The 25,650-nt window shown below is 51.3% G+C and overlaps 1 protein-coding gene across 4 annotated transcripts; it reads left to right on the top strand.

The window, feature by feature from the left end:
* The first annotated feature begins 480 nt into the window (after positions 1-480).
* On the top strand, positions 481-21,667 carry CHFR (checkpoint with forkhead and ring finger domains). 4 transcript variants are annotated; one of them, XM_057745842.1, is made up of 17 exons: positions 481-573; positions 721-852; positions 4,221-4,320; positions 6,647-6,756; positions 7,610-7,669; positions 7,814-8,032; positions 8,419-8,586; positions 10,120-10,276; positions 11,114-11,431; positions 13,204-13,346; positions 14,363-14,479; positions 15,008-15,091; positions 15,561-15,631; positions 16,506-16,593; positions 18,791-18,898; positions 19,368-19,440; positions 20,580-21,667. In XM_057745842.1, exons 2-17 carry the CDS (start codon positions 732-734, stop codon positions 20,620-20,622), a joined length of 1,980 nt encoding a protein of 659 aa, XP_057601825.1. In that variant the 5' UTR covers positions 481-573; positions 721-731; the 3' UTR covers positions 20,623-21,667. The 4 variants fall into 4 exon arrangements, with proteins under 4 accessions (XP_057601825.1, XP_057601826.1, XP_057601824.1 ...); XM_057745843.1 differs by lacking the exon at positions 481-573 and having other exon boundaries at positions 594-852; positions 19,368-19,420; XM_057745841.1 differs by lacking the exon at positions 481-573 and having other exon boundaries at positions 594-852.
* The last annotated feature ends 3,983 nt before the right edge of the window (positions 21,668-25,650 follow it).

The raw sequence follows: 25,650 nt of genomic DNA, 5'->3' as shown, positions 1-25,650 counted from the left end.
GTCAAGGAAATGTGCGTTTAAAACGGAAAGACTCTGCACCAGCTCCTCCAAGAGGTGCCGACTCTCTCCCAGGGCGCTACCAACTTTCCGATCGCTGGGAAACTGGCATCCGAAAGTTTCGATCGGCATTTATCTCGTCATTTGTAAGGCGGACCGTCGCTTCGCACACCTCAATGCCATCTGCATTTCCAACGCCGCTTTGGGAATTTGCTTCCGTGACCAATGCCCAAGTTACTGCGTCCCTTTTGCCCTGAATTAACACGGCGCTGACCACAGCTACTTCTGAGATCGCGGAACACCAAGTCATCTCGGCCAGCATCAAAGATGGCGTCCAGGCCCGCAGCCTCCCGTCTGCGCACGCTCTGTTCACCTCCACGCGTCCACTCTCGATAGCCGTCCCCCAGGTTCCGCTCTAGCCGCCGCTCTCGGTGGCTGCCACCACCCGCCAATCGCAGGGCGCGGACGCCGCTGGCCCCGCCCCGTGGATCAGCTGAGGGATCTGCGATGTCTGTTGACAGCGGCGGCGGCGGCGGCGGCGCCGCGGCCGGTTCCGGGTTCAGCGCGGGGAGGGGGGTAAGCGGGCGCGGGCGGCCGTCGGGACCCGGGGGAGGCTGGAGGTGCGGGCCGCGGCGGCGTGGCGCGGGCGCCGAGGAGGAGCGACGGGCCGCGGCCTCTGCCTTTGCGGTCCGGGTCTCACTCGACGTTTCCGGGTCTCGTCAGATGTGAGTCCGATGGAGCGGCCGGGGGAAGGCGAGCAGCAGCCGTGGGGGAGGCTCCTCCGTCTGGGCGCCGAGGAGGGCGAGCCGCACGTTCTCCTGAGGAAACGGGAGTGGACCATCGGGCGGAGAAGAGGTGCGGGCGGGGAGCGGGCATGGGAGACGTAGGACGGACTGGGGACGAGCCCGGGGACCGGTCCGGGCACGGGGGCGGGGACCGGGGACCCGGGACCCGGGATGGGGGACGGGAGCCGGGGGTTTGAGGGCGGGGGCCTCGGGACGGGAGCTGGGCGAGACCGGGCCCACTAGGCAGCGGGAGGCCCTTGGGCGGGGCACGTTCTGCTGTCTCGTTTTTCCAGTGGAATAGACCGTCCTGTAACAGCTGCCGTTTATTCGCTTATTGGTCTGCCCAGTCACTTCTGAGTGCTTCATGCAGAGTATTTAATCCTCACTACAACTTTATGAAGTAGGTACAACAGTTTATCTCCTAGAATGCAGTTTTCTCAAGTTTAGTACTACCCAAAGCATCTTCAACAATCAGTATATCTAAGAAGAAATCAAAGGGGAAATTAGAAAATACCTTGAGATAAATAAAAATTTAATATACCAAAACCTAGGGGATGCAGGTAAGCAGTACCCACAGGGAAATTTGTAGCTGTAAGTAGCTACATTTAAAAAAGATCTGAAGTCCCAACTCTCAGAATAAAGCTGTTCGAATATTTGTTGATTTGATGAACATGGGAAGCTAAGGACTTGAAGAAAGTCACGCAACTGGTGAGATGAAGAGCCCTTACTCCTCATGCTCACTGCCTCTAAACTCCTAGAGACCATCTGGAACCTCCTTGTATCTTTCCTACTGGGAGTGAAGTGCACTGATCAGGCCAACAAAAATATTTTTTTTTCCCACAACTTAATAAATTGTCACTTTGACTTTATACTTTAAACAAGACAGAATGATAAAGTTACTGTTTAAAAGTCAATTTTTTTGGTTTCATTTTATCCACTATCATGTACTTGTATCTGTTTTTCTGTTGGAGTTTTTTGGGAGGCAGTCTTAAATCCCAATATCAAGTTAATTTTTGTTTTTACAACTTTAAAAATATTTGCATTTCATTAGAAACTTTTCAGGATGCATTAATTGTCTTTAATTGGTGTAAATGGAAGTTTACAGAAGAGCAGAAGCCCTGGAGACCCCCGACCTCCCCCATGCCCATCACCACCACCAGCACCACCGCATAACTTGCTTTGGGCTAACAATTTACCTTCCAGTGCCTTTGTACCTACTTCATAGGATCACTGTGAAGATTAAATGAGGTTGTACGTATAGTGCTTAGGAGCCTGGCTAAGAGTTAGCACTTAATGTTAGCCATTGTTATTATAACACAACACTATAGTATTGTTTTACATGTCAATACAAGGAGCAAAAAATGTGTTCTTGAGTTGATTCTTAATGGTAGTCCTTTCCTTGAAAGTATTAACCTTTCCAGCAAAACGTAGAGTTTGCTCTATTAGTCTGCTCAGGCTGCCATAACAGAATACCACAGATCAGGAAGCTTACACAACAGAAGTTTATTTCTCACCGTTCTGGAGTTTTGGAAGTCCAAAATCAAGGTGCAGTCGATTTGTTTCCTTGTGAGAACCCTCTTCCTGAATTGCAGATCCTGCTGTGTCCTTGCTTGGTGGCCCGACCTTTGGTGTCTTCCTGTTACAAATGCCTCAGCCCTATCAGATGAAGGCCCCACCCTAATGATATCATTTAATGTTTATCATTCACAGTCTCACTCTAAATACTTTGGGGGATAGGGTTTCAGTGTATGAATTTGGGGGGCACACAGGTTGTAGAACTTGATTATTTTAAAATTTGCACACCTGCTATATACAAGGCATTATTTTCAGAAAAAGGGAATGCTGAGTGTGGGAGAAAGCGGGGGTCCTCACCTTCGCAAAGAGCTTCCCGGTCTCAGGGAGTTGGCAGAAACGTGTACCAGCCACCGAGAGACTAAGCAACCGAACAACAAGCAGGGCAAATGCCCACAGTGGAACTTTAGCAACAGTATTTCAGTTCTCAGTTGGAATGCTGGTGTTCTGCTGTGGAGAAGCCTGTTAAAACCCCACTCCGGTGACACAGCGACCAGCCGGGGTCTGGGACTGCGAGGACCCCATCCTGGTGGTTTTGTTCAGTGTGATGGGATGGTCTTGAGCACAGGTGAAATTTGCCTTGGATAAATGTAACAAAGCACTTCCCATAACGTAGAATGTTTGTACACATAAGATCTCTGATATTTAAGGGTTATGGAGGCATAGTTCACACGTGATAAAATTCACCCCTTTTAGGTGTTCAGTGAGTTTTGAGAAATGGAGGCATCACTTGAGTCCAGATGGTGGCGGGCTTTTGGAGTCTGCCTTGCCCTTCAACCCCAAATCCTGGCACCTGTAGATCTGCTTTCTCTCCTGTGGTCCCACCTTTTCCAGACGCCATCTAAGGGAAATCACAGTGTCGCAGCACAGTCTCAGGCTGGCTTCCTTCCCTGGGCTGGTGCTTTTGAGGTTCATCCTTGGCAGTTACATGTGTCAGTAGTTTGTTCCTTTTTGTTGCTGGTGGTGCTCTGCAGTGTGTTTATTAATTCACCACCAGTTGATGGGTACTTGCACTGCTTCCCTCGTTTGGTTATTAAAATAAAGCTACTGTAGGGACTTCCCTGGAAGTCTAGTTGTTAGGACTCCTCGCTTTCACTGCCGAGAGTGAGAGTTCAATCCCTGGTCAGGGAACTGGGATCCTGCAAGCTGCAGGGTGTGGCTCAAAATAAAATAAAGTAAAGCTACTATAAACCTTCGTAGCTATGGTGCAAACCCATTATAAGCAGAGTAGTGACTCAGTATTAAAACACTTCTGGAAGCTTTTATTCTTTTGATTTGAGGAGAGAGCAAAGTATTTGAGGAGTTTTCCCTTGGATTTAATGAAGATATAATGATTGTGTTCAGCTGTGGATGCATCCTCCCGTTTTAAATTTTCTTAAACATGTGCATGTGCCTGTGATAATTTACTCAGTCATGATTTTTGTGACTGTCATTGATTGAATTTTGTGATGATTTATGAAACTTTAAATGACACAGAAGAAATTAAGGACTGAGATAACTGAAGATATTTAATAAGCCCCTTAGTTTTTTTAAAATTCTATGATACTCATCAGGCTATCTGCCTATGTGCACATATTGTAAACATGTCACCAAGAAGCAGCTGATGAGTAGCTGGAGGTATTGATGGGGTATGTCCTTTAGGTAATGAGGAGTCAGAAAGGTTCAAGACATAGTCCCTGTTCCCTTACTTTGCATGAACACTTAAATGCTCTCTGAAAAGTTTCTTTGTACTTGATTAAGTGCTTGTCTCCTGAAGTGGGTACAGCATGGGTCTTGACTTCCAGTCACATACTTTGGTTAAGCAAAGGGCGGTATTGTGCCCGGCACCCACGGTCGTATCCAGCACGCCCCCCCTCACTGTTTTAGGTTGTGACCTTTCATTCCCCGGCAATAAACTGGTCTCTGGAGATCACTGTAAAATTATAGTGGATGAAAAATCTGGTCAGGTGTCGCTGGAAGATACCAGGTAAGCCCTTTCGGAACTTCTTTCCTGTTTCCTCTTGTAGCTTCTGGAAGCTAACTTGAAGCTAGTGAAGCAGAGAAGAGACACAGGCCTACTTTCTATAGCTCAGTAGTCCACTAGGGTCTCCAGGTACTGGGAGATGTATTTTCTGGTTTCCAGGGTGAGCTATTTAGTGACAGTTTGGTGTCAATGACCATTCTTAAACATGTTCAGGTTAAAACAAAAATATCTCAGAAATATGACTTAAAAGGCAGTGATACGTTTTGGGTTCTTGCAAACCTATTCAAGATAGACTTCCTCAAATCAGGAAATCTTTCTTCTCCTCCTCCTCTCCCTCTTCCCCCTCCCCCCTCCTCCCCCCCTCCTTCTCCTCCCCCCCACATAAAGTAGTACTTGAAAGTGAAAAGCTTTCCAGAGTTCCACTCACCCACTAAAAATACATACATATTTTTTTGTATTAATGAGATTATACTGTCACGCTGTTGTATCTACTTTACTTGTAATGTTTGCCGAGTGCTTGACATCAGTATGTCTAGGTCTGTCTCATCGTTTTCATTATTATATGATAACTTATCATCAGCTCCCTTACTGATGGAAAGTTATTATTTCAGCTTTTTCTTATTATACATGACACTGCAGTGACTCTCCTCCAAAATTCTTTCCGTTTATGTCTAATGGTTTTCTTGGGGTAAGTTTACAGGGAAGGAATGCGTCCAGCAGTGTGTTGATAACACGCCTTTCTCACAGGGTGATTTTTTTATTTTGTGAAGGTCAAATGCTATGAGATTCTTTGGTAACTAACAATTTTAGGGATAGAAGACCAGGAATTCGGTTTTATTAGGAAGAATGGATGGTCCTTTTCCCCCTCTGATAAGTAGCAGATCAAGTCCTTTACTTCTCAGCACAAGGTGCAGTCATAGTGCTGGTTCCAGCACCTTCTTCCTGCCTCTGGCTCTGGCTCTCCCACACTGGCTACAGGACAGTATGTGCCTCCCAAGATGCTGTAACGATTACCACAGGCTCAGTGGCTTAAAACAGCAGAAATCTGTGATCTTATAGGCCTCAGGTCTTGTTGGTGTCAGCTCCCTTCTGGAGGATCTAGGGGAAAAGCTGTCCTCTGTCTTTTCCAGCTTCTAGAGGCCACCCTGCCTTGGCCAGGGTGCCTGGAGAGGTGGGGGTGTTCCGGGCAGAAGGAGCCGCAGGTGCAGAGGCCCAGTGGCGGGAGCAGGAAGACCCCAACGTCCATGCTGGAGAGACTGGACTCTAGCATGAGCGCAGTGAGGAGTCACCGAGGGATTTCAGCAGAAAAGTGAAACCAGACGTTTGGGTTAGAAAGAGCATGAGGCTAGGTCATGGAGAAACCCTGGTGGCAATGCTGAGGCAGTGCTGCATCAGTCCTGCTCATCTCTGTACGTGGGGTTTCACTGGGAAGGCAGCCCGGCCCTCCAGGGACCTGCTGCCTGTTGCTGGGGAGTTGGGATGGAGACAGTGTGACTGCACAGCCTGAACTATTTCCTGTCTGTGCCTTTAGAGAAATCTAAAGTGGTGGAAGCCTACACCAAGGAAGAGATACAGCCTTTTCACCACTGGGGGCCTCAGGAGTGGGGCCGTGGAGTTAGGGCAGCACAGGTGGACTGAGTGGCTGGGGGGAGGGGGTTGCTTTGCTGCCGAGTTTGGCTTTTGTCTGGTGCACTTTTCCCCTTGCCTGCAGCGCAGTCTTTGTCCACTCAGGAGCCCCTCCTCAGGGAGGTGGCTCCTGTCTCTCCTGGCCGCACCCCGTGCCTTCCCATCCAGCACTGGGTCTCTGGTTAACTGGAGTGACCTCCCAACCGCAGGGACCACGCCATCTTCCAGTCAGTAGCCCCGCATTGATGTGTTTTGGCCCAGAACCACCACCACCACCCCCACTGCCACCCCCATCTTGTAGGAGGGGTCAGTGCTCTTGTGAGGGAGGAGCTGAGCTGGGTCGCGGCTGCTGGAGGGAGGGTTAGGTCTGTGCACAGAGCACAGTGCAGACACAGGAGAGAAGCTGGAAATCAGCGCGCACTGCGTGTGGGAGTCCAGGGCTCCACCAGGAGGAGAATGTGGGGTTGGTACAGCAGAGATGTTAAAGCACTTGACGCGCCATGTGGCTGTGAGTGAGGGGGCAACAGGCAAGGTTCTTCTCAAGAGAATTGTAAGGTGGCACAAATATTTACACCATTCCTATCAGTATTTTATCTTTTTCAAAGTGGTACTATTGAACTGCATTCCTACTGGTTGTAGAAAAGGAAAATTTTAACTCTGAGTTATTTTAAGTAGGATAAATTGCATTTTGTTGTTCCTGCAGCACCAATGGAACAGTAATTAACAAGTTGAAGGTTGTTAAGAAGCAGACTTGCCCTTTACAAACTGGGGACGTCATCTACTTGGTGTACAGGAAGAATGAGCCAGAACACAGTAAGGCGGGGGGCTTCCTGGGCCGGACCCACGGTAGGGGCGGTGGGGACCCTGCCACAGCGGGGAGGCCTTGTGGGAAGAGGCTGTGCAAGTAGGATTAGTGCTGGCTGCATCTCTTTTTTTATTCATGTGGATTCTTGGTGTGGGTAGTGTCTGTTAAAGAATGGGAGTGTTGACCTCGGGGGCTGACCCCCAGCCATTCTTCAGAAATACCACTGTGGTCATGAGCGACGGTCTCAAAATGGAAGCCAGGGAGGTGAAGGGGGGTGGGGGGTGAAGAGGACACCTGAGTGGAGGAGAATAAGGCCTAGGATGGGGCTGGAGGCCACTGATGGCTCTGCTCTGGGAGACTCTGTAGGAGACAGCAAAGGTCAGACTGAATTCCATGAGGGCTTACCCAGCTCTGAGTGTCCACGTCTGTGTTTCTGGGAGAAGAGCGACACGGGACAGGGGGCCCTTGGAAGGTTACCCCAGAAACAGGAAGAGGGGCCGGTATCCCCTAGGTTGTCCTCAGCATAGTCAAAGCCAGCCCCCGGCTACGCAGAGGAATCCTGTGTCCGCTCCTGGTGGTTTGAAATAAGAGGGAGACAGACTCACCCTCCTCATTGCTTTGCTTCCCTTAGTCTGCCTCCTGACGCCAGACTTTTTTCCTGAGGGTTATTTATTCTAAGTGTGGTTCCGATGTTTTGGATCACTTGCTTTAAAATCCCTTAAACCGGCAGGTGTGGTTACTAGCTGATAAGTTGAGTAGTCGACAAGGACTAAGTGACCATGAGGTGCAGGAGAGAACAGAAGAGAAAATGAGTTCTCTCCTGGTGTGTGGCTGAGGCCGCTCTGACTTGATTTCCTCCAGATGTGGCATACCTCTACGAATCTTTAAACGAAAAGCAAGGCGCGACACAAGACTCCTTTGGTAAGTGAGATTTTTGCAGAGGAGTGAGTGCATGTTAAGTGGATGCGTGTGCTGACTCTCTCCGTCCGCTGGAACGTCTCCTGAGGCAGCGGTACTCCACCTGCGCCCTGACCGTGTTATGCTTCTGCTCCTTTGTGCTTACAGAAGCTAATAAAGAAAATGTGTTCCACGTGACCAAAGATACCTCAGGTGCAGGGCGAGGGGATGACCCCCAGGACCCCCAGGTCCTGCTGCCGCCGCCTGCCACTCAGGTGTGCTTTGAGGAACCACAGCCATCGACATCCATGTCGGACCTCTTCCCCACGGCCTCTACCTCTTCCATGGAGCCCACCTCTGCAGGGCGAGGGCTTCCCTCCAGCTTCGGTGAGATGGGGATCTTGGGGTGGTAGCTGCATTGCTTTTTGTTCACTAATCTTGCTCTGCCTTGTTATAGAGACAGACTAGCCACTGAGGAGTTCAGAGGTGGCATCAGGCATCAGGCTGTCAGTAGTAAGATTTCTATAGTAATAAGTGTTGTCTTGTTCCATCCCCAAGAGAAACGCTGAAGGTCAGGGACCACAAGACTGTGGTATTTTTTTTTACAGGTTATAATTCATATACTGTAAAAATCACACAAAGTGAACCCTTGTGTTTGTTTTTTAAACGGCATCTTGGATTACCTGCACCTGGTTTGAATCAGTGACACACTGAACCGCTCTCTTCTTCCGAGGCAGGTGAATCCAAATGTCTCTTGTTTGTCCTTCTCACAGGCTCCAGAGGTGCAGACGTCTCCCCAAAAGGGTGTGGTCCATCGGTGGCAAGTGATGACATCTCCAGCTTCCCTTCAGCTCTCCCAGACAGAGAGGGGGCATCCTTTTCTCTGTCAGAACCCCAGGATCCAGAGGATTTGGAGCCCATTAAGAAGAGAGCAAAAGCAGGTCAGAGTCTCAAGGGTCCATGTAGCCGCGGGGCCCCAACAGCAGCATCCCACCTGCGCCTGTTGGGGCCCACCGTCTGCAGAAGCCTGAGAACCCCGTCTTAGACTGATGCTTGTGGTACCTCAGCATCTTCCAGATGGCAACCTGGGCCTTTTCTTTCCTGCTTGTGCCATTGGGATTGCCCTGTGTTTACTGTCAGGATGTGCTGTTGGTCTGGAAACCACATTCTTGAGTTGCAGCTCTGTCCTGATAAAACAGCCGATTTTTAAGAGTATATTATCTTTAAGTGATAGTTTGAACCTTCGTGTTAAAGATGATTTAGAGAAAAACGTGTACTTTAAAAGCCAAAGTTAAAAAGATTGTAAAAAACACTTGGGAATGTTGTTGGTAGGACAGTAGCTGTGAGGCAGGCCTGAGAGCTGCTCACGGGTTGCAGCAGTGTGACAGGAGGGAGGGACGGCCCCAGGAAGAAGCTGGATTGTCTGATGTATTGAGTGGAAAATTGAGTCGATTGGCCTGGGAAGGTGTGGAATGAATCAGCAATAGGTACATAAAAAAAACAAGTGTAAAAATGAAGCCATTTTTAACTCTATCAGAAATGAAAAATTGTATAAGGAAGAAAATTATACTGTTTGGCCGAGCAGTGAATATTTAAGTATAATAATATATATATAATATACTGAACCAATAGTTATGTTAGAATAATATTGGGAAGGAGACCCAGAGGGGCAGAAGCCTTCTCTGCTTTAATGGATGTCAGGAGATGGTATCTAAAATCCATCAGCCTAAACGTAGCATGACAATTCAGAAACACAGAGGTTGGACCAGAAGAAACAGCTAGAAAACACCAAGGTCGTTTCCTCAGAGGAGGGAGGGTGAAGATGAGGACAGGCTGGGGCAGAGGCTTGCTGCTGTTGTTTTCTTTTAAATATTTGACTTTTTAAATTGTAAGTGCTTCTTTAAGTGAAAATAAAAATTAATCTATGATTATAGAAAAATTAAAACACACCAGCAAAAAAAAGAAAAAATTTTTCTTTTGATAACATTCGAGGGACTGTATTTTCCAGCATTTTCCTGTGTGCGTATGAGTCGCGTTTTTTGTTTGTTTAAACAAAAATGACTTTATACACAAATGCTGTTTGACAACTGGCCTTTATCTCTTACCCATGTATCCTGAATGTCTTGTTTATGCTGCTAACTAAAACAAAACTTAAACATGCTGGAATATGAGACTTATTTTGAACCTTCATAAAAACGCCCTTTAAAATACAGTGAGGGGACTTCCCTGGCCGTCCAGTGGTTAGGACTCCACGCTTCCACTGCAGGAGGCACGTGTTTGATCCCTGGTCTGGGAGCCAAGATCACACATGCTGCGAAGTGCAGGCAATAAATAAATAAAATTTAACAATTAAAAAAAAATATACAGAGAGGACTGGGTCTCCCGTCCACAGGTTAAGGCGTCTGGAAAACCAAGAGATGGAGCGTGTTTCCTCCGTGGTCCTGATGGTCAGAACATGTCCCTTTCCCTTGTAGATGGGGAGCCTGACCTGAGTCTGCCCGTGCTGGTCGCAGACCCGAGCAGAGACCCCCACGCCGCCCTTGACATCAGAGCTGCAGCCGTGAAGCCAGACAAGATGGAGGAGACACTCACATGCATCATCTGCCAGGATCTGCTGCACGACTGTGTGAGGTGCGCCCAAGGGGGCAGGCGGGGCCACGCCCACTCAGGTTACCATAGCCATTTTCCTCGCCTGGCCAGTGAGCTGAATACTGGGCCGCTGACTGAGGCTTAGCGGAGACTGACATGCAGTGGCTCTGACCTCAGTGGCAGGTCCACCTCAGGTAGAGCAGGGGAGCTGTACCAAGTGGTCAGTGTCTCGTAGTGAAGGAAGCGCCACAGTGAACGTGGGGTGAATGTGCCAGGACGAAGGTCTCGCCTTGCTTTTCTGTGGGAACTTGAGAATTGGTCTGTCGGAGCTCGGCTTAAGTGTGGGTCTTTTCCATCCACACCCAGTGTCTCCGCTCTTCGCAGTCCTGGTGGCCCCTGGCCCTCCTGGAACACAGGTTGCTGCGTGGCCTCTAGTTTCTTGTAGTTGACCCGCAGAGAGTTAGAGCAGTTGCAGTTGAACGCCATGTTTTTCCCAGAGACTGCTTCTCAGGCAGGTTGTGGAAGGTAGGTGTCACCCCCCTGTGTTAGCTGAGGGTGCAGGCCCTGCCAGCAGCGGGCCCCGTGCATGGTGTGGGTGGAGCGCCTGAGAAGCACTGGTTTGAGGCTCTGCTCAGTCAAAAGTGCGTGGGGTGGGGGAGCCAGTTGCCTCATTTTTCTGTTTTGTACCCGAATCTCAGTCTGAGCAGGACCACATCCTCCTCCAGGGAAAGAGGCAGCGTGACCCTTGGGTCCCTGCTGCTCACGCCCATGCCGGCCATGGCCCTGGTACCCTGGTATCTGGGGGCTGCTGTGCTTGCCAGGGAGACGCTCCACCACGAGTGCTCCCCAGGGCGTCTGAAGGCCCGTCTGTGCCCTCAGCCTGCAGCCCTGTATGCACACCTTCTGCGCCGCCTGCTACTCAGGCTGGATGGAGCGCTCCTCCCTGTGCCCCACCTGTCGCTGTCCCGTGGAGCGGATCTGTAAAAACCACATCCTCAACAACCTGGTGGAGGCGTACCTGCTGCAGCACCCGGCCAAGAGGCGCAGCGAGGAGGACGTGCGCAGCATGGCTGCCAGGAACAGGATCACGCAGGACATGCTGCAGCCCAAGGTCAGGAGGGCCTTCTCCGACGAGGAGGGGAGCTCCGAGGACCTGCTGGAGCTGTCGGACGTGGACAGCGAGTCCTCGGACATTAGGTGAGCCTCTTGGGCATGGAGTGGAGTGGAAGCAGGTCTGACCGCCCCCTGGGACCTTCTGGTGTGGGCCGCTGCTGAGGTGCGACCTGGTGGCAGTGTCACTTACCTTGTACCGAGGACGCTGCTCGTGCGGGTGACAGTGATGAGGCTTGCTCACTGCCCTGCCTCCTATGACAGTGTTTTTTGTTGTTTTTTTTGTTGGTGGTTTTTGTTTTGTTGGGGTTTTTTTTTGGTATATGTGGAACATTTATTCTTGTTTTTTGTTGCTTACTTGTATTTATTTTCCAGTTTATTAAGATATAACTAACATACCGCACTATATAAGTTCAAGGTGTACAGCATAACGCTTTGGCTTAATTACTGTGAGATGATTGCTACAGTAAGTGATACCTTTTTATTTGCTCAGTCTTCAAGGGCCTTGATTCATGGGCTGAGACAAACACCACAGAAGCACACTCACTCTCATAGCTTATCTAGTGACCATACGTCCTGTAGCATAAGTCGCAGTACTTACCATCTGTCAGGATGCTGTTGCAGAAAAGCCACCGTCACCTGGCAGAGAGGATGCAGTCCTAGGAGACCTTATTTTATCTGCTGTAGAATGTTGATGTTTCCTGACTCAGAAGCTCAGGGTATGAATTTTTGTGTTGAGGCTGTAATATTTAAGAAGACAAAAAACAATTCCGCCCCCCCCCGGAGTTTATTATCTTTGTTTCTTTTCACAAAATTTAGCACATAATGGTCAAGCAAAAAGAAAACCAAAAATCACTTTAGTGTGAACATTTTACTATGTATTTATGTGGCCATATATATGTGTGGTCATAATACTTATTTTTATCCCATTTAAAACATTTTTTGTAATATTTTGAATTCAGGAACAAAGCTGCAGTGCATGTCCTGCATTTATAGCTTCGTGCACATGTCCAGTCATTTCTTGGTGATAAGTACATGGAAGTAGGATGCTCAGGTCAGGCGTCTCACTGAGAGGACGCCTTGCTGGACTTCTGATGTCTGTCATCAAATGCCCATCAAAGTCCTGGCAATGGTTCCCCACAGGGTATGCGGAGGGATGGCAGTGACCCCTGCAACACTCAGTGTGAAGGGACCAGCTGGTATCTTATTCCCGTTTACCTGTTTCTCTTACATGAGGCTGAGTGCCTTTTCAGTGTTGCTGCGTTTTCTAGTCCAGTCTTGCCTGACCTTCCCGTTGGTGGCAGGCTCAGGCAGGCGTTCTCTGGCTGAGATGAGGAGGGGAGTCCATGCTTGCCTTTCCTGCAGATTCTGTTTTACCATCTGCAGGTGTGAAAGCTCAGCTGAAGTGCATACAGCAGGGTGAAAGCCCCTGAGGACCGCAGCATCCAGCCCTGGCGCGTTCTGCTCAGATTTTAATGAAGGGGGGAAGAGTGTGCACTGGGTGGACATCCCCCAGGGATGGCTCAGAGGGGAACGGGCAGGGAGGAGATGTCTCAGGACCCCAGGAGTGGCCAAGGGGAGAGGGCTCCAGGAACGTGCGGGGAAGGGGAGCTGGGAGGTGGTGGGGAGTAGTGCCTGCCGACTGCTGCTGTGCAGGGTGGGCACCAAGCCGTCCTTCCCCTCGCAGACTCCAGGCATGCAGCCGGTGCGGAGCTGACACGTGCAGCCGGGACAAGGCCCTTGAGCAGGGATCTGGATCTTGTCCCGTCACCAGGGCTGGGCCGTCGTCCCCACCCTCACACACGGCCAGAGCAGGTGTCTCCTCATTCCTCCAAGCTCCGGGTCTGCTTTCCTTGCAGCCAGCCATACATCGTGTGCAGACAGTGCCCTGAGTACCGCAGACAGGCGGGGCAGCCCCTTCCCTGCCCAGGGCCCGGCAATGAGCCGGGGGAACCACAGGCCCCTGGGGATGCACCATCGACATCCGCCAGTGTCACGACAGGTGAGATGGCTACACCTTCCATGTTCTCCTGACCATTCGGGAAGCGGGCAGCCCTTGTACTGGCTCCTTTCTGCTCGAATAGCTCATTACTTCTCATAACTTGTTTTGAGCTAAAAAACAAGGTGCTTAACTTCGTTTGTGGGCTTCCACTTCTGGACACACCCGGGGATTCAGTCCCAATTGTAACACCCCCTCACCCCTACCCTGCCCACCTCAGGGCAGTCAGCATCCCCCATGGTGCTTGCCAAAGCCAAAATGACCATCACACAGAGGCCCCTCCAGTGAGGGACTGGCCTCTTTACAGCAACAGGACATGATGTTACTAGAGCTGCCCTAAGCTGACTGTTCACTGCTTGTTTCAGTGGTGGCAGGTTCCCAGGTGCCACCAAGATACAGAAAGTGGGCGTGTGGACTGTGGTTTGTGGGCCCGTATTGTAGGGCCTGGCCTCTCTGCCACTGTCAGCCTGAGCCTGTCAAGAGGCTACTGACCTGAGGATTGTGACCCAGAGCCACATTCTGAACCATCTGCCATGATGCTGGGCCACAGGTCTCAGGGGCTTCCTTGCAGGCCCCTCGGGTGGGGACGGCTGGGGCAGTGCATGGAAGGCCCCACTGGGACTGTAGCAAATGTGCCCAGGCAGAGCCTTGTGTGGTGCCTCAGTGACCGGAGGCTGGGCCACAGGGACACAGCTCCTGGTGCAGGTCAGCCAGCAGAGATCGGATGAGCCGCTTTACTGTTTTATGGCCCGCCCTTCCTTTATGGGAAACAGTAGAAAACCTTCACGTGGTCTTTGAAATCTTGCTACAACTACTGAACCAGAAGATAACTTCGGTCATTTTTGAATCTATTTGAACTTTTTAGTTTGAGCGGTAGACCGTCACTTGGCTGTTAGGAAAATGGGCCTGAGTTCTGTCTGGGTTTTCTTGTAGGTCTGTGTCCTCGTGCATGCGTGTAGCTGCCCCTCTAGGTGTGGTGTGCTGGCAGCACCAGCCTGAGCGTCCTGTCTGTTCCACAGCCCAGGACTACGTGTGCGCCCTGCAGGGAAGCCACGCCATATGCACCTGCTGCTTCCAGCCCATGCCCGACCGGAGGGCGGAGCGCGAGCGGGACCCCCGCATCGCCCCCCAGCAGTGTGAGTGAGGGTGTGGGTGTGCCCCGTCTCCTGGGGCCCCTCCCCAGCTCGGAGCCACTCCCGTGTGTCCTTCCAGCACAGGGTTCTATGTGTCATGGACTTGTGTGTGTGGTGTGAAGTAAGAATGTATTTGCATTTCCACCTGTGTTGTCAGGTGTCCTTGCAGGACAGCGTTGAATGTGTCTTTTCCCACCAGTTGATAACCCCGCCCCTGTCATACATGAAGTTTGCACACAGTGGGGCTCTCTCTCTGGATTCTGTATCTGACGTGTGTCCGCACAGTAGTTATCCAAGGTGTCATTCTATTCCATTCCATTCACTGCGCAACTTTGCCAGATGTCAGATCCCCGAGCAGGGATTGAACCCGGGTCCAAGGTGTCGTTTTAAGGTCTGATAGAGGAACTGTGTGGCATCTTAATTTACAGTCTGTGGATTACTATGAAAATCAAGCGTGTCGTTTATTTACTGGTTTCTTGAACTTCCTCCTCACGGCATGGCGTGACTGGTGTCTCTGCTTTGTGTCCGCAGGTGCCATCTGCCTGCAGCCCTTCTGCCACCTGTACTGGGGCTGCGCCCGCACCGGCTGCCTCGGCTGCCTGGCCCCGTTCTGTGGTAATGCCGGCCCTGCCACTGATCACCGCCGCCTTTCTGTGTTCCCTCAGTGCACTGAGGCCAGTGGGGGGGTGGCCGTGTGCCTGAGGAGAGAGAGGCCACGTGGTCACACTAGTTGGCCCCTCTCCCTGGTGGTCTGTGTAGGTCTGCGAGCGTCAGTGAGTGTCAGCTGCAAGCCAGCAATAACAGCAGGGGACACTGAGTCATGTACGAGCACCACCCCCACTAAAATTGCATGTTCGGACGTCACGACCTCAGACCCGGGGCTACGCGGCCTAGTTGTTTCCGGGGAGCGTGGAACAGAAGGCCTTGTACCACCTCTTCTCTGTTGGGAACTGTATCTTGTCCTGGAATTTCGTATTCTTTGTGAATCCATAATGAAGGGAGTTTGGGTACTTAAGCATCAGGTGAGCGGTACTTTCATAAAGTGTGTGTGAAACAGTAACACTGCTTCCCTCCATCCCAACAGAACTCAACCTGGGTGACCGGTGTCTGGATGGAGTGCTGAGCAACAACAACTACGAGTCGGACGTCCTGAAGGTGAGGCCGGGCGGGGGACCTGTGACTGCGCTTCTGGCTAGTGCTGCCACCGTGTCTGCTTCTCCGTGTGTTCCCCCCAGATAGTGACTCCTTCATGCCCCCCGACAGTTCCAGCTCCTGCTTGGCTGTGCAGGGTGGGGCGGGGGAGCGACCGGCCCTTGGGTCAAACCAGGACTGCCGTCTGGCTCTCTTCTCGAGTCTCAGGGGGCAGCCGGCTCCCAGAACTTCAGTGTTGAATGTGCCAGGCACCTGGCCCTCAGCCTGATTACGTGCGGCATTGGCCCCCAGGGCGAGGGCCTTCTCCCCGGAACGCCACCTCCTCAGCCCCGCCGCACTCGGGCGAGGTGTCCACAGGGCACTTTCTTGTAGGTTTGCACAGAAGGAGCCAAGCAGCTCCACATGTCTCGAGGGCAGAGCACAGATCCAGACCCCTGGCTCCCTTGTCACATGGTCATGGGCCTGTGGCCACTGCAGCCAAGGTGAGGTGTCTCGCTGCTCCTGTGCCAGGAGTGTCTTTGCAGAATTTCAGAGAGAGAGTGTGCTGACTCTTACACTCGAGGTGCTAAAGCTAGCTACCTCTTGAGACTCAGAAGAAGCACCTTGGACGAAAGTCTTGTGCGGTAGTGTGTGGGTGGGATACCATATCTGTCCCAGGCCCCCTGCTCCGCAAGGCTTCCGGGCCGTCCAGGCTGTGGTTCTGGAAGCAGGCCCCCTAACCTCACGCAGCACGCACCCCCTGCAAGTGCCCACCCCCTTAGGTGCTTTGGCTTTACCCACCCTCCAGAGCCTTTTTTGAAATCTCAGCGCACTTGGCCATTTTAGTGTTACTTTCTCCAAGCTTGTGTTTCTTCTCTTGCCCGTTTCCCTGTGACAGAACTACCTGACCACCAGGGGTTTGACGTGGAAAAACATGTTGACCGAGAGCCTCGGGGCTCTGCAAAGGGGAGCGTTCCTGCTGTCTGGTAAGCCTCATTGTGCCTGCTCTGCCCGCAGAGGGCGGGGCTTACGGGGGCACCACTGCCTCAGCCACCAGGCCACACACCGACAGCCCTGCTTATCTTGTCAGCTTGCCCACAGTCACACCTGCCACCACTGCCCACGCTGGCAGGGACAGGCAGAAAGGTCCTTGTACTTTCGGATTTCTTTTTTTATGTTGGGTTTGAGTCAACATGACATATTCCAGAGTCTTCTCTCCCACAGCTGGAGAGGAGTTGGCCCCACCCCTTGTCAGCGTTGATGTCCTGGGGCTCGCTGTTCCCAAACCCTCAGGGTCCTCGGCAGCCTGTCCCTTAGTGCATTGGTGACTCAGCAAAGGCTCGCCCCCTCTGCAGGGACACGCAGTGCATTGTTGAGTGTGGATTTTTGTCACTAAGGGAGGGTGTAGAAAAACCAGCAAGGGATGTTTTTTTTCTCTAAGACATAAATTATTATGAAAAACTTGAGAGGTTTGCTGGGAACCATCTAAGCTGTTTTAGTCTCGAGGACACATTCTAGTGAATGTCTTGGGTTTTCTCTGCTGCGACAGCTCTGTGTGGTTGGGCCTTAACTTCTTTTGCTTTTTAATGGCTATTTTCATAAGAATGGCGTGGTTCACAAAGGAAATGTAAGTACAAGGAAGTCTGAAGGGTAAAGTGAAAATCATTGGAAATCGCAGCATCTAAAAATATACCTGTGATAATACTCTCACCACCATCCTTCTAAGTACAGGTACCCAGATGTGTGCATAATTTCCATAAATGAAATCTTAACCAGATATGCTTTTATTTTATTTTTTTAATTTTTTTCCCTTTAAGAACTTTTATTGAGATACAATTGACATACAATAAACTGCATATGTTTAAAGTGTACAGTTTGATATTTTTTTTCTTATTAGTAATGGATATATGGCCATCCCAATCTCCCTTAATTTTTTAAAATAAATTTATTTATTTTATTTTTGGCTGCGTTGGGTCTTCTTTGCTGCTCGAGGCCTTTCTCTAGTCACGTTGAGCGGGGGCTACTCTTTGTTGCAGTGTGTGGGCTTCTCATTGCGGTGGCTTCTCTTGTTGCAGAGCACGGGCTCTAGGTGCGCAGGCTTCAGTAGTTGTGGCATGTGGGCTCAGTAGTTGTGGCTCTGGGGCTTAGCTGCTCTATAGCAATGTGGGATCTTCCCTGACCAGGGCTTGAACCTGTGTCCTCCGCATTAGCAGGCGGATTCTTAACCACTGCGCCACCAGGGAAGCCCCAGATATGCTTTTAATAACTTATTCACTCAGCAGTATATCTTGCACCCTTCCTATGTCAGTAAAGATCTGTACCTTGACTTTTAGTTATCACGTAGCATTCTGATACCATTATTCATTTAGCCAGTTTGTTAGTAAAGGATGTTTAAGTTATCTCCAGCTTTTCACTATTTGAAACAACAGTGAAGCTATCAAGCATGCAGTCCTGTAGGTTTAACAATTGTCCCCTTAGGATAATAAACAGGGCTGCTGGGACAGCATGCACAGTTGAGGTGTGCCTGGGGCCCTGGGGGCCAGCATCCTCTGAGCCCGTCAGCGGTGTGTTTGCCTTCTAGGTCTTGTAAATATGAAAGAGGCAAACAGTGAGATATTGTTTTATCTGCCATATCTGATTATTGATGAAATTGAAGATCTTTTTGTCTTGTGGGCCATTGGCTGGTCTGTGTCCTTGGTCCATATTTGTATTAGGCTGTTTGGACTTGGAGAATATGGATTCGTGTGGTATCTTTGTTAATTAAGAGTACAGCACATTGTCATTTGTGTTGAAAACACGTTCTCTACTGTTTATTAGTATCTCATCTTTGTTGTACCTGTTTCCATTGTGATGTTTAAACTGTAGGTGGTCACATTTACATATCCTTTCCTTTGTGCCACTAGGTTTTCATGTCATAGTTAGAAATAGCTCAAGAGAAGAAAAATATTCATTCCTCTTAGTACTTTGTAAGACTTTTTTTAATATTTGAATTTTTTATTCAGGTGGAATTATTTTGCTGTAAGGAAATAAGTTGGAATCTAGGTTGGTTTTGTCCCTGTTTTCCGACGTCCGGCCCTTTGTCTCCACCCTGTCTGTGGGTCAGTGCACTAGTTTCCCAGCAGTTTCCAAGGCTGCGTCTGTCTGTCCTGCTGCCGCGCCTGTAAGAGGCTGTGTTCCTTCCAGATTACAGGATCACCGGAAACACCGTGCTGTGCTACTGCTGCGGCCTGCGGAGCTTCCGCGAGCTGACCTACCAGTATCGGCAGAACATTCCTGCTTCCGAGCTGCCAGGTGAGGAGCCCCTGCCCCTGCCCCCCCCCCCCCCAACCGGCCCACAACTCAGTTCTGTTTGTGTTGGCTCCTACTCTCCTTTGCAGCAGATAGACAGCCTGTGTGGCCTTTGCTCTGTGTTCTTAGCAGATGTCTGCGTCAGCCAAGGACACGGCTGGCGGCATGAGAGCCACACTTATCTTAGGGCCGGCCCCCTGGTGCCCGCTCAGGCTCTGGGTCTGCAGAGCAGGCTCCTAAAACAAGAGGCCCCCAAAACGCCTTATGGGCAACTGGAGTCTGGAGTCATCTCTATTCTAAACTGGGTTTCAATTAAACATTCTTTCCCTTTCCTGGAGAACGAGCTGTGAAGTGTGAGGAAGCGCTGTGTGTTTCAGCTACAGTGTCTCTTTTGGTCTCGGCTTAAATTCCCTAGACTGAGTCTGTGGGTGTGATATGTGCATTACATTTGTTCATTTTTTTCTCTTCCTAGTGGCCGTAACATCCCGTCCTGATTGCTATTGGGGCCGCAACTGCCGCACTCAGGTGAAGGCCCACCACGCAATGTGAGTGGGGCACACGGGGCGGGGGCCGGGCCGGGGCTGAAGGAGTCCCCTGCAGAAAGGCAGACCCACGCTATCCCTACAGGAAGGTGCTTTTCTTTAAGTGTTTTGGCCAAGTTGATATCGCAGCTGTTAGGGATGTTCATGAACTAGTCAGCTCTCTACTTATAAATATACTAATTTAGTTGTGCTTTTATAAAGTCACATAGTACATATCTATAAAAAATCACCACTTAGAAATTCTGCTTTCCTGTTATCTCATTTGATGAAACGTTTGTGTACAAACGTTCACCTTCTTCTCCACCTCCATGTCTCTGGAGCACAGGTGGGCATCCTCAGCCCACACGTTCAAGGTTTAGCATTTCCCACACCTGAGGCCAAGGTTACTGAGAACTTCCTTCCCGAGCACACCGCCGTGCACCTGGGTCGGCCTTTGTGCTGTGCTTGCTTGAACGCTGTCACTGGGAGTTTCCCACGGGGTCTTTAGAGGCTGTTCACGTTTACATGTGCATTGCCACATGCGGTGGCCGTGGTAGCAGGTTCGCCTGCGCTTTCAAACCATAAGGGAAGTGATCACGTAAATCAGTTCGTGGACTGATGCTGTTTGAGGTGACTGTAACCCCCAAACAGCCATTTGAGGTTCAAATTAAAGTAACTGAGTGCACCTCCTTGGTTCAAGGGTCATTGTGAGGACTCTGGTAAATGCGACTGCCTCTGAGGGAATAAAAATTTTGCCTTGTTTTTGAGCATAAACTGTGTGGAAGAGACCACTTTATTCTAAGAAAAGAAATTTCGGTAGTAACAGGCTAAACTTTCTCAGTAAAATCTTGGGTCAGGGCAGCAAAGGCATGTTCATCTTCTCGGAGAGGAGGGGGCAGTGGTGGCAGTCCCCCCAGGTCACCCGCAGTGCCTTGGGGACACTCAAAAGGCACAGCTTTGAGTTTCTGGAAATTATGTAAATGTTCCGCTTCCATTTTAAAATTTGGAAAGGAGGAAAGACTGCGTTTGAGAAACACGCCCTTGCAGACCCCCAGCACAGGGTTGCCTCCCCCCTCCCCCCGCCCCAGGCACAACTTCCGAATTCCTTTATCGAATGTGTCTCTGACGCCCTCTCGTGTAATTCCACTGTTTTCTCCCTGCAGGAAATTCAATCACATCTGTGAACAGACGAGGTTCAAGAACTAAGCATCCAGGGAGGCACCATGATGGCTTGGGAGTGTTGGCGGTCAATGACACGTGTTTCAGAAAACACTGAGTACAAACATTCTAAGGGCATTTCACAGCCCCCTTCAGAGGGTGCTGGGGTCTCTGCGTTGGCCACTCTGATGTGATCTGTCTTTTGTGGAGCGAGACCCTCTTGGCGAGAACCCCCACTAGTGGCGCCCAGAGCTCTGGGGCCGGAACAAGAGCTGTCAGCCGTCCCCTCCTGTTGAACATGACCATGAGGTTTGCTCTCTGTCCCTTTCCCACAGCCATGGTCAGAGCAGATGTCTCTCTTCACGAAAAGTGTCCTGGGAGAAGAAGGGGAATTTGTCAGAAACGCTGTGCTGTGTGAGGACAGGGAGCAAAATTCCAGCCAGGGACGCACAGCGGCTGACATGTATTTTCATAGGTTTGGTGCTCATCTCCTAATAAGACTTAAATATCACAAACTGTAGCACAAACAATATAATTTATAATTTAAAAATTGACTAAAATTGGAGATAGTATGGTATTTGAAAGAATAAGCATATGTTTCTGTGTGTGAAAAAAGAGTCATCAGACGTTCAGGACCTCCTGGTGCCGAGGGTGTGGTTGGTCTCTGCCACACTGGGCTCCTCCTCGGCACACCTGCAGCCCCGCCAAGCTGTCCCGCCTGCTTCACTCCTCTGCCACTGAGGCCAGAGTGGCCCAGGGACCTGGAGTGCAGGTTCGTCCCTGTGGCGCCCTGGCCACTTGGTGCAGCCTCTTCCCACCTAGAGCTTCCACAAGTCCTACCCTTCCCTCCTGCGATGGGTTTGCCGTGTCATCTGGAATAATACTTGAAATTTTGTTGTTTAAAAAAAAAAAAAGTTTTTTATCATTTGTTGAAATCACCTGTTACGTTTGTTTGCAAAATTGTACCTTTTTGCTTCTTCTCAGGAATACAGTTTTCAACTTTGTCTTGCTCTTGATACAGACTCTGAGAAGCAGCACTCCATGGAAGAGGCCTCCTTCCTGTGTTCTAATAAACATGCCGTGTCTGTTTCTCTCCCTGGCATGTCTGGTCGTGTGTTGGTTGTGATGTGCTCCTCCCTGTCACTGCGGGACTAGTCACCTGCTTACTCACAAAGGGTCCCCCTGGGCTCTGCTCAGATCAGCCTCCTAGGCCCTGCAGGTGCGTGCAACCCAGGGTCGGGCCGGGTGTGAGCATCTGGGAAGAGACACAGGTTCCCTTGGATCCGCCCACCCCAAGTTGGTCCCAGGTTGAAGGCACAGCCTCATGTCTAAGACCTGGCCTGGCGCGGCTCGTGTGGTGCCCCCACACTTAGGACCTTGACTCTTTATCCCCTTCACTTCTGACCCAACCCCTCCCCCAAAACTGAGAACAGAGACACAGGCCCTTCAGCAGATGTAGCTGCTTTTTTGGCCATGCAGCCTTCCTTGGGCTACACTGGATCCATCACGCAACATCAGACTGCTGGTCCTCAGTGCTGGCCAACTCTAGTGAAATGTGGGTTCCCCACTTGCGACAAGCACACGGGTCAGAGCGGAGCACATCAGCTTTAACCTGAGGCAGGAGCCCTGGGACCAGGTGGTGGTGTTCCGGGCTTGCCGACAAGCTGCTCTGGGGGTGCACACCATGCGGTGTTTGTATGACTTTCTGTGTTTCCTGTTCCTCAACAGCCCCACACCCGCGTCCAGCCCACAGTGGGTTGGACCCTGCTGTGTGCTCCCGTCCTGGTGGCTCAGCTCGTGCCGGGAGACTCCCACCTGCTTCTCTCCCACTCCTTGGGCCCATGGCTGTGTACCCTCACAGTCTTGCTCAGCCCGTCCCCAGACTTGTGTCCCTCTTGGGCTCCCGGTCCCCCATCAGAGGGGCTGGCGCTGCCCACACCTCCCATCTGCAGGGTATCCTCCAGGGGCTGCACGCTAGCCCTTCCTGGCCTGTGGGTCCAAGCTCCCGGGCGACCGTCTGGAGTCTTCTTTGCACCAGCCTCTGTCAGGGCTCCTGGTGTGACCAGGAACCCAGCAGGTCATCTTAAATACCTCATAGCCAACAGGACTGGAATCACAGTCCCAGGTCTGAAAGCCCCGGCCTGACATGGGTGGATGTTGCCCCAGGGAAGTGCCCAAACAGAGAAAGTGGATTCTGAGCCAGGCCTCTACCAGTGGGGATCCTGCAGCCAGACCAGCCTTCATGCAGCTGGCAGGGAAGAGGTCCAGGAAAGCTCAGGTTCTGAATCAGGATTGCTGCTGCAGAGGACACCAGCAGCCCAGCACCAGGCACCTGGCCTGCGCTTGGAGAAAGGAACAGAAAAGGGAGGGACGGATTGGGTTTGAAAGCCCAGAGCGAGCCTGACCTCCACAGTGACTGCATGCAGGACCCTTCTCTTCCTGTGTGTGGTGGCTGCTTCTCTCCAGGCAGATGCTGGTGAACTGGTGGTTTTCCCACCATTTCAAACAGAAGCCTGTCCCTGACCCCAAAGCTGATGACCAGCCAGACCCGAGCCTCCCACCACCTTCCAGCTGCCAGCACCCCGTAAGCAGGTGGGGCTGGGGGCAGGCAGACTCCAATGTCACCACCAAGAAAAGCAGGCTGGCTGCTGGGCCAGAGCTCAGCCCATCCACAGGTCGAGCCTCGCACTCCCAGGCCTGACGCTGACGGGAACCAAGCCGCAGGGTCTCAGTTACTCCCACTGGAAGTGCCGGCCTGAGGTGGCAATCGTAGCTCCCTGCAGAACTGAGTCCAAGGTCCTCGGCCCACAGTGAGGCCGCCCCATCTGGCCTCTGAGGCTCTGTCCCCTCATTCCCGCCCCTTCCTGGCCCTGCTGCCAGGTGAGAGCCACGCAGTCCTCACCGTGAGGGGTGTTGAGCAAGGCTCTGGCTGCGACAGCAACTGTCCAGCCTCCCAGCCAAGCCATCCAGCACTCCCTTGGGCGTGCCGCGTGCTGCTTCGTTTTTCTGTTGCAAGTAGATGTCCTCTCTGCCCTGTCCCTCGGGCCGCTGGCAAAGCGCATGCCAGAGGTGAGCTGTGCACATTCCTTCCCGCTCTCAGCCGCCACCCCAGGCCCAGTGGAGCCAAGAAGCTGGAGGGAGGCCCAGCTTGGCAGATCTGCCAGCTGAAATCCCTGACCTGCAGAAGGACCACCAGCCAGCTCCCAGGGGGCAACCGTCACCATTAGGAATGACTCCCGCCAGTAACGTAAACAGCCATTCAGAAAATCGTATAAACTTGGAATTCCCAAATTATAATTAAACAAAGGTTAAAAAGAACTCAGGACTCAGCCCTTTTTTTTTAACGTTTTTAAAATAACATTTATTTCTTAAAAGTTAACGTGCATAATAGGAAACTAAAGAACACAGGAAGTAAAAAACAAAGTCATCCATCATCACAAGCAGTTTACCATTTGATGTGTCCTCTTAGGTTTTGTTTGTGTATTTATACAACTAAGCTTTTATTTATTTTTGGCTGCATTGGGGTATTCATTGCTGCACACGGACTTTGTTTGTGGTGAGTGGGGGCTACTCTTCCTTGCGGTGCGTGGGCTTCTCATTGTGGTGGAGCACAGGCTGTAGTTGGGAGGGCTTCAGTAGTTGTGGCTCGCAGGCTCTAGAGTGCAGGCTCAGTAGTTGTGCATGGGCTTAGTTGCTCTGCGGCATGTGGGATCAAACCCAAGTCCCCTTCATTGGCAGGCGGATTCTTAACCACTGCGCCACCAAGCAAGTTCCAGGACTCAGCCCTTCTTGATGAACTTGTGCATCTGACCATTCCCTCTGCTCCTGAGGACATCTTCATCTGTACCTGTAGGTTCTCTGCAGCGCTGCCTTTGGCCCAGTCTGTGGACCTCACAGTTGGTAGCTTGAAACTGGCCCCACTAGGAGTATTCACACTATGGAAACTGGTAAATGCTACAAATCAGGGTCATTTAGTTCTTGTTTTTGCTGGAGAGAAGGTTGTTAAACACTTACAAGCACGCTCCTGCCGCCATCAGCATAATCGTGAGAAATAAGCAGTTGTGTGAAGCCATTGCCTTTGGGTTGGCTTATTACATAGGAACGAATGGCACTACGAAGGCCCAGCCCCGGGTGGCCTCTGCCCTCCCTCCCTCAGCAAACCTGCTCAGGGTCTTCCACGGCCCCATCCGAACGTGGGCCCCCACCATGCTCCCTTGGGACCACTTCTGCAGACGTGGCAGTGCCTCCTTCCCCCTCAGGGCTCCCTCAGACTTGCTCCCTGAAGGGCCCTCCCACCAGCCAGCCCAGCATCAGCTTGTCTAGCTTTCTTCCCAGTGCCGACCATCGGAAGGGAAACGTTTCCCTACTGTTCATCTCCCTTCACACTTCCAGAGCAGGACCCTTCCTGGCTTGCTCTCTAATGCTGGTGGACGGGTCCTCACAGAGACCCTGCTTAGATGCCCCTCCCCTGGGGCTCTTCCCCTTCTCTCTGTCGAGCCTAATGTGTTGTCTCTTTTTGTTTTCTGTGTGTTTCCTTCTGAAGACGGTGAGCCTGGAATGCGTGCTTATCTAGGGTTCTCCCGTGCGCCCACGGAGCAGCCAGGAGGACATGTGTGGGAAGCCGTGTGGAGTGCTGGCTGGACCAGGGGTTACAAGGCCAGCTGTCCACAGTGCTATGGGCGGTGCTGCTCTCAGAAGCAGCTGTGTGTGCGGGTCCTGGGGCCTGCAGGACACACACCACAGAGGGGAGGCCCAAACAACAGATGTGTATGGTCTCACAGTTCTGGAGACAAGGTGTCGCCTCTCTCCTTGGCGTGGAGATGGCCGTCTCCTCCCCGTGTCCCCACGTGGTCGTCCCTATGTGTCTGTGTCCTGATCTCCTCCTCTTACAAGGACACCAGTCACATTGGATGGGGGCCCACACACATGGCCTCATTTTACCTCAATCACCCATTGAAAGGCCCTATTTCCACACACAGTCACATTCTGAGGTCCTCAGGGTTCGGGCTTCAGCATGTGAAGCTGGGGGGGGACCTAGTTCAGCCCGTAGCACTTTGTCACAACAGGGTTTTTATA

Source organism: Hippopotamus amphibius, chromosome 8 (genome assembly GCF_030028045.1).
Source record: "Hippopotamus amphibius kiboko isolate mHipAmp2 chromosome 8, mHipAmp2.hap2, whole genome shotgun sequence".
NCBI lineage: Eukaryota > Metazoa > Chordata > Mammalia > Artiodactyla > Hippopotamidae > Hippopotamus > Hippopotamus amphibius.
This window is presented reverse-complemented; position numbering and strand designations above follow the sequence as displayed.

What these genes read in the sequence shown, in the direction of transcription:
- CHFR (XM_057745842.1), top strand. Translation starts at nt 732, where the DNA reads ATGGAGCGGCCGGGGGAAGGCGAGCAGCAGCCGTGGGGGAGGCTCCTC. An exon ending in CCGCATCGCCCCCCAGCAGT is followed by an intron (nt 14,480 to 15,007) that starts GTGAGTGAGGGT and finishes TTGTGTCCGCAG; the next exon opens with GTGCCATCTGCCTGCAGCCC. An exon ending in GGGAGCGTTCCTGCTGTCTG is followed by an intron (nt 16,594 to 18,790) that starts GTAAGCCTCATT and finishes TGTTCCTTCCAG; the next exon opens with ATTACAGGATCACCGGAAAC.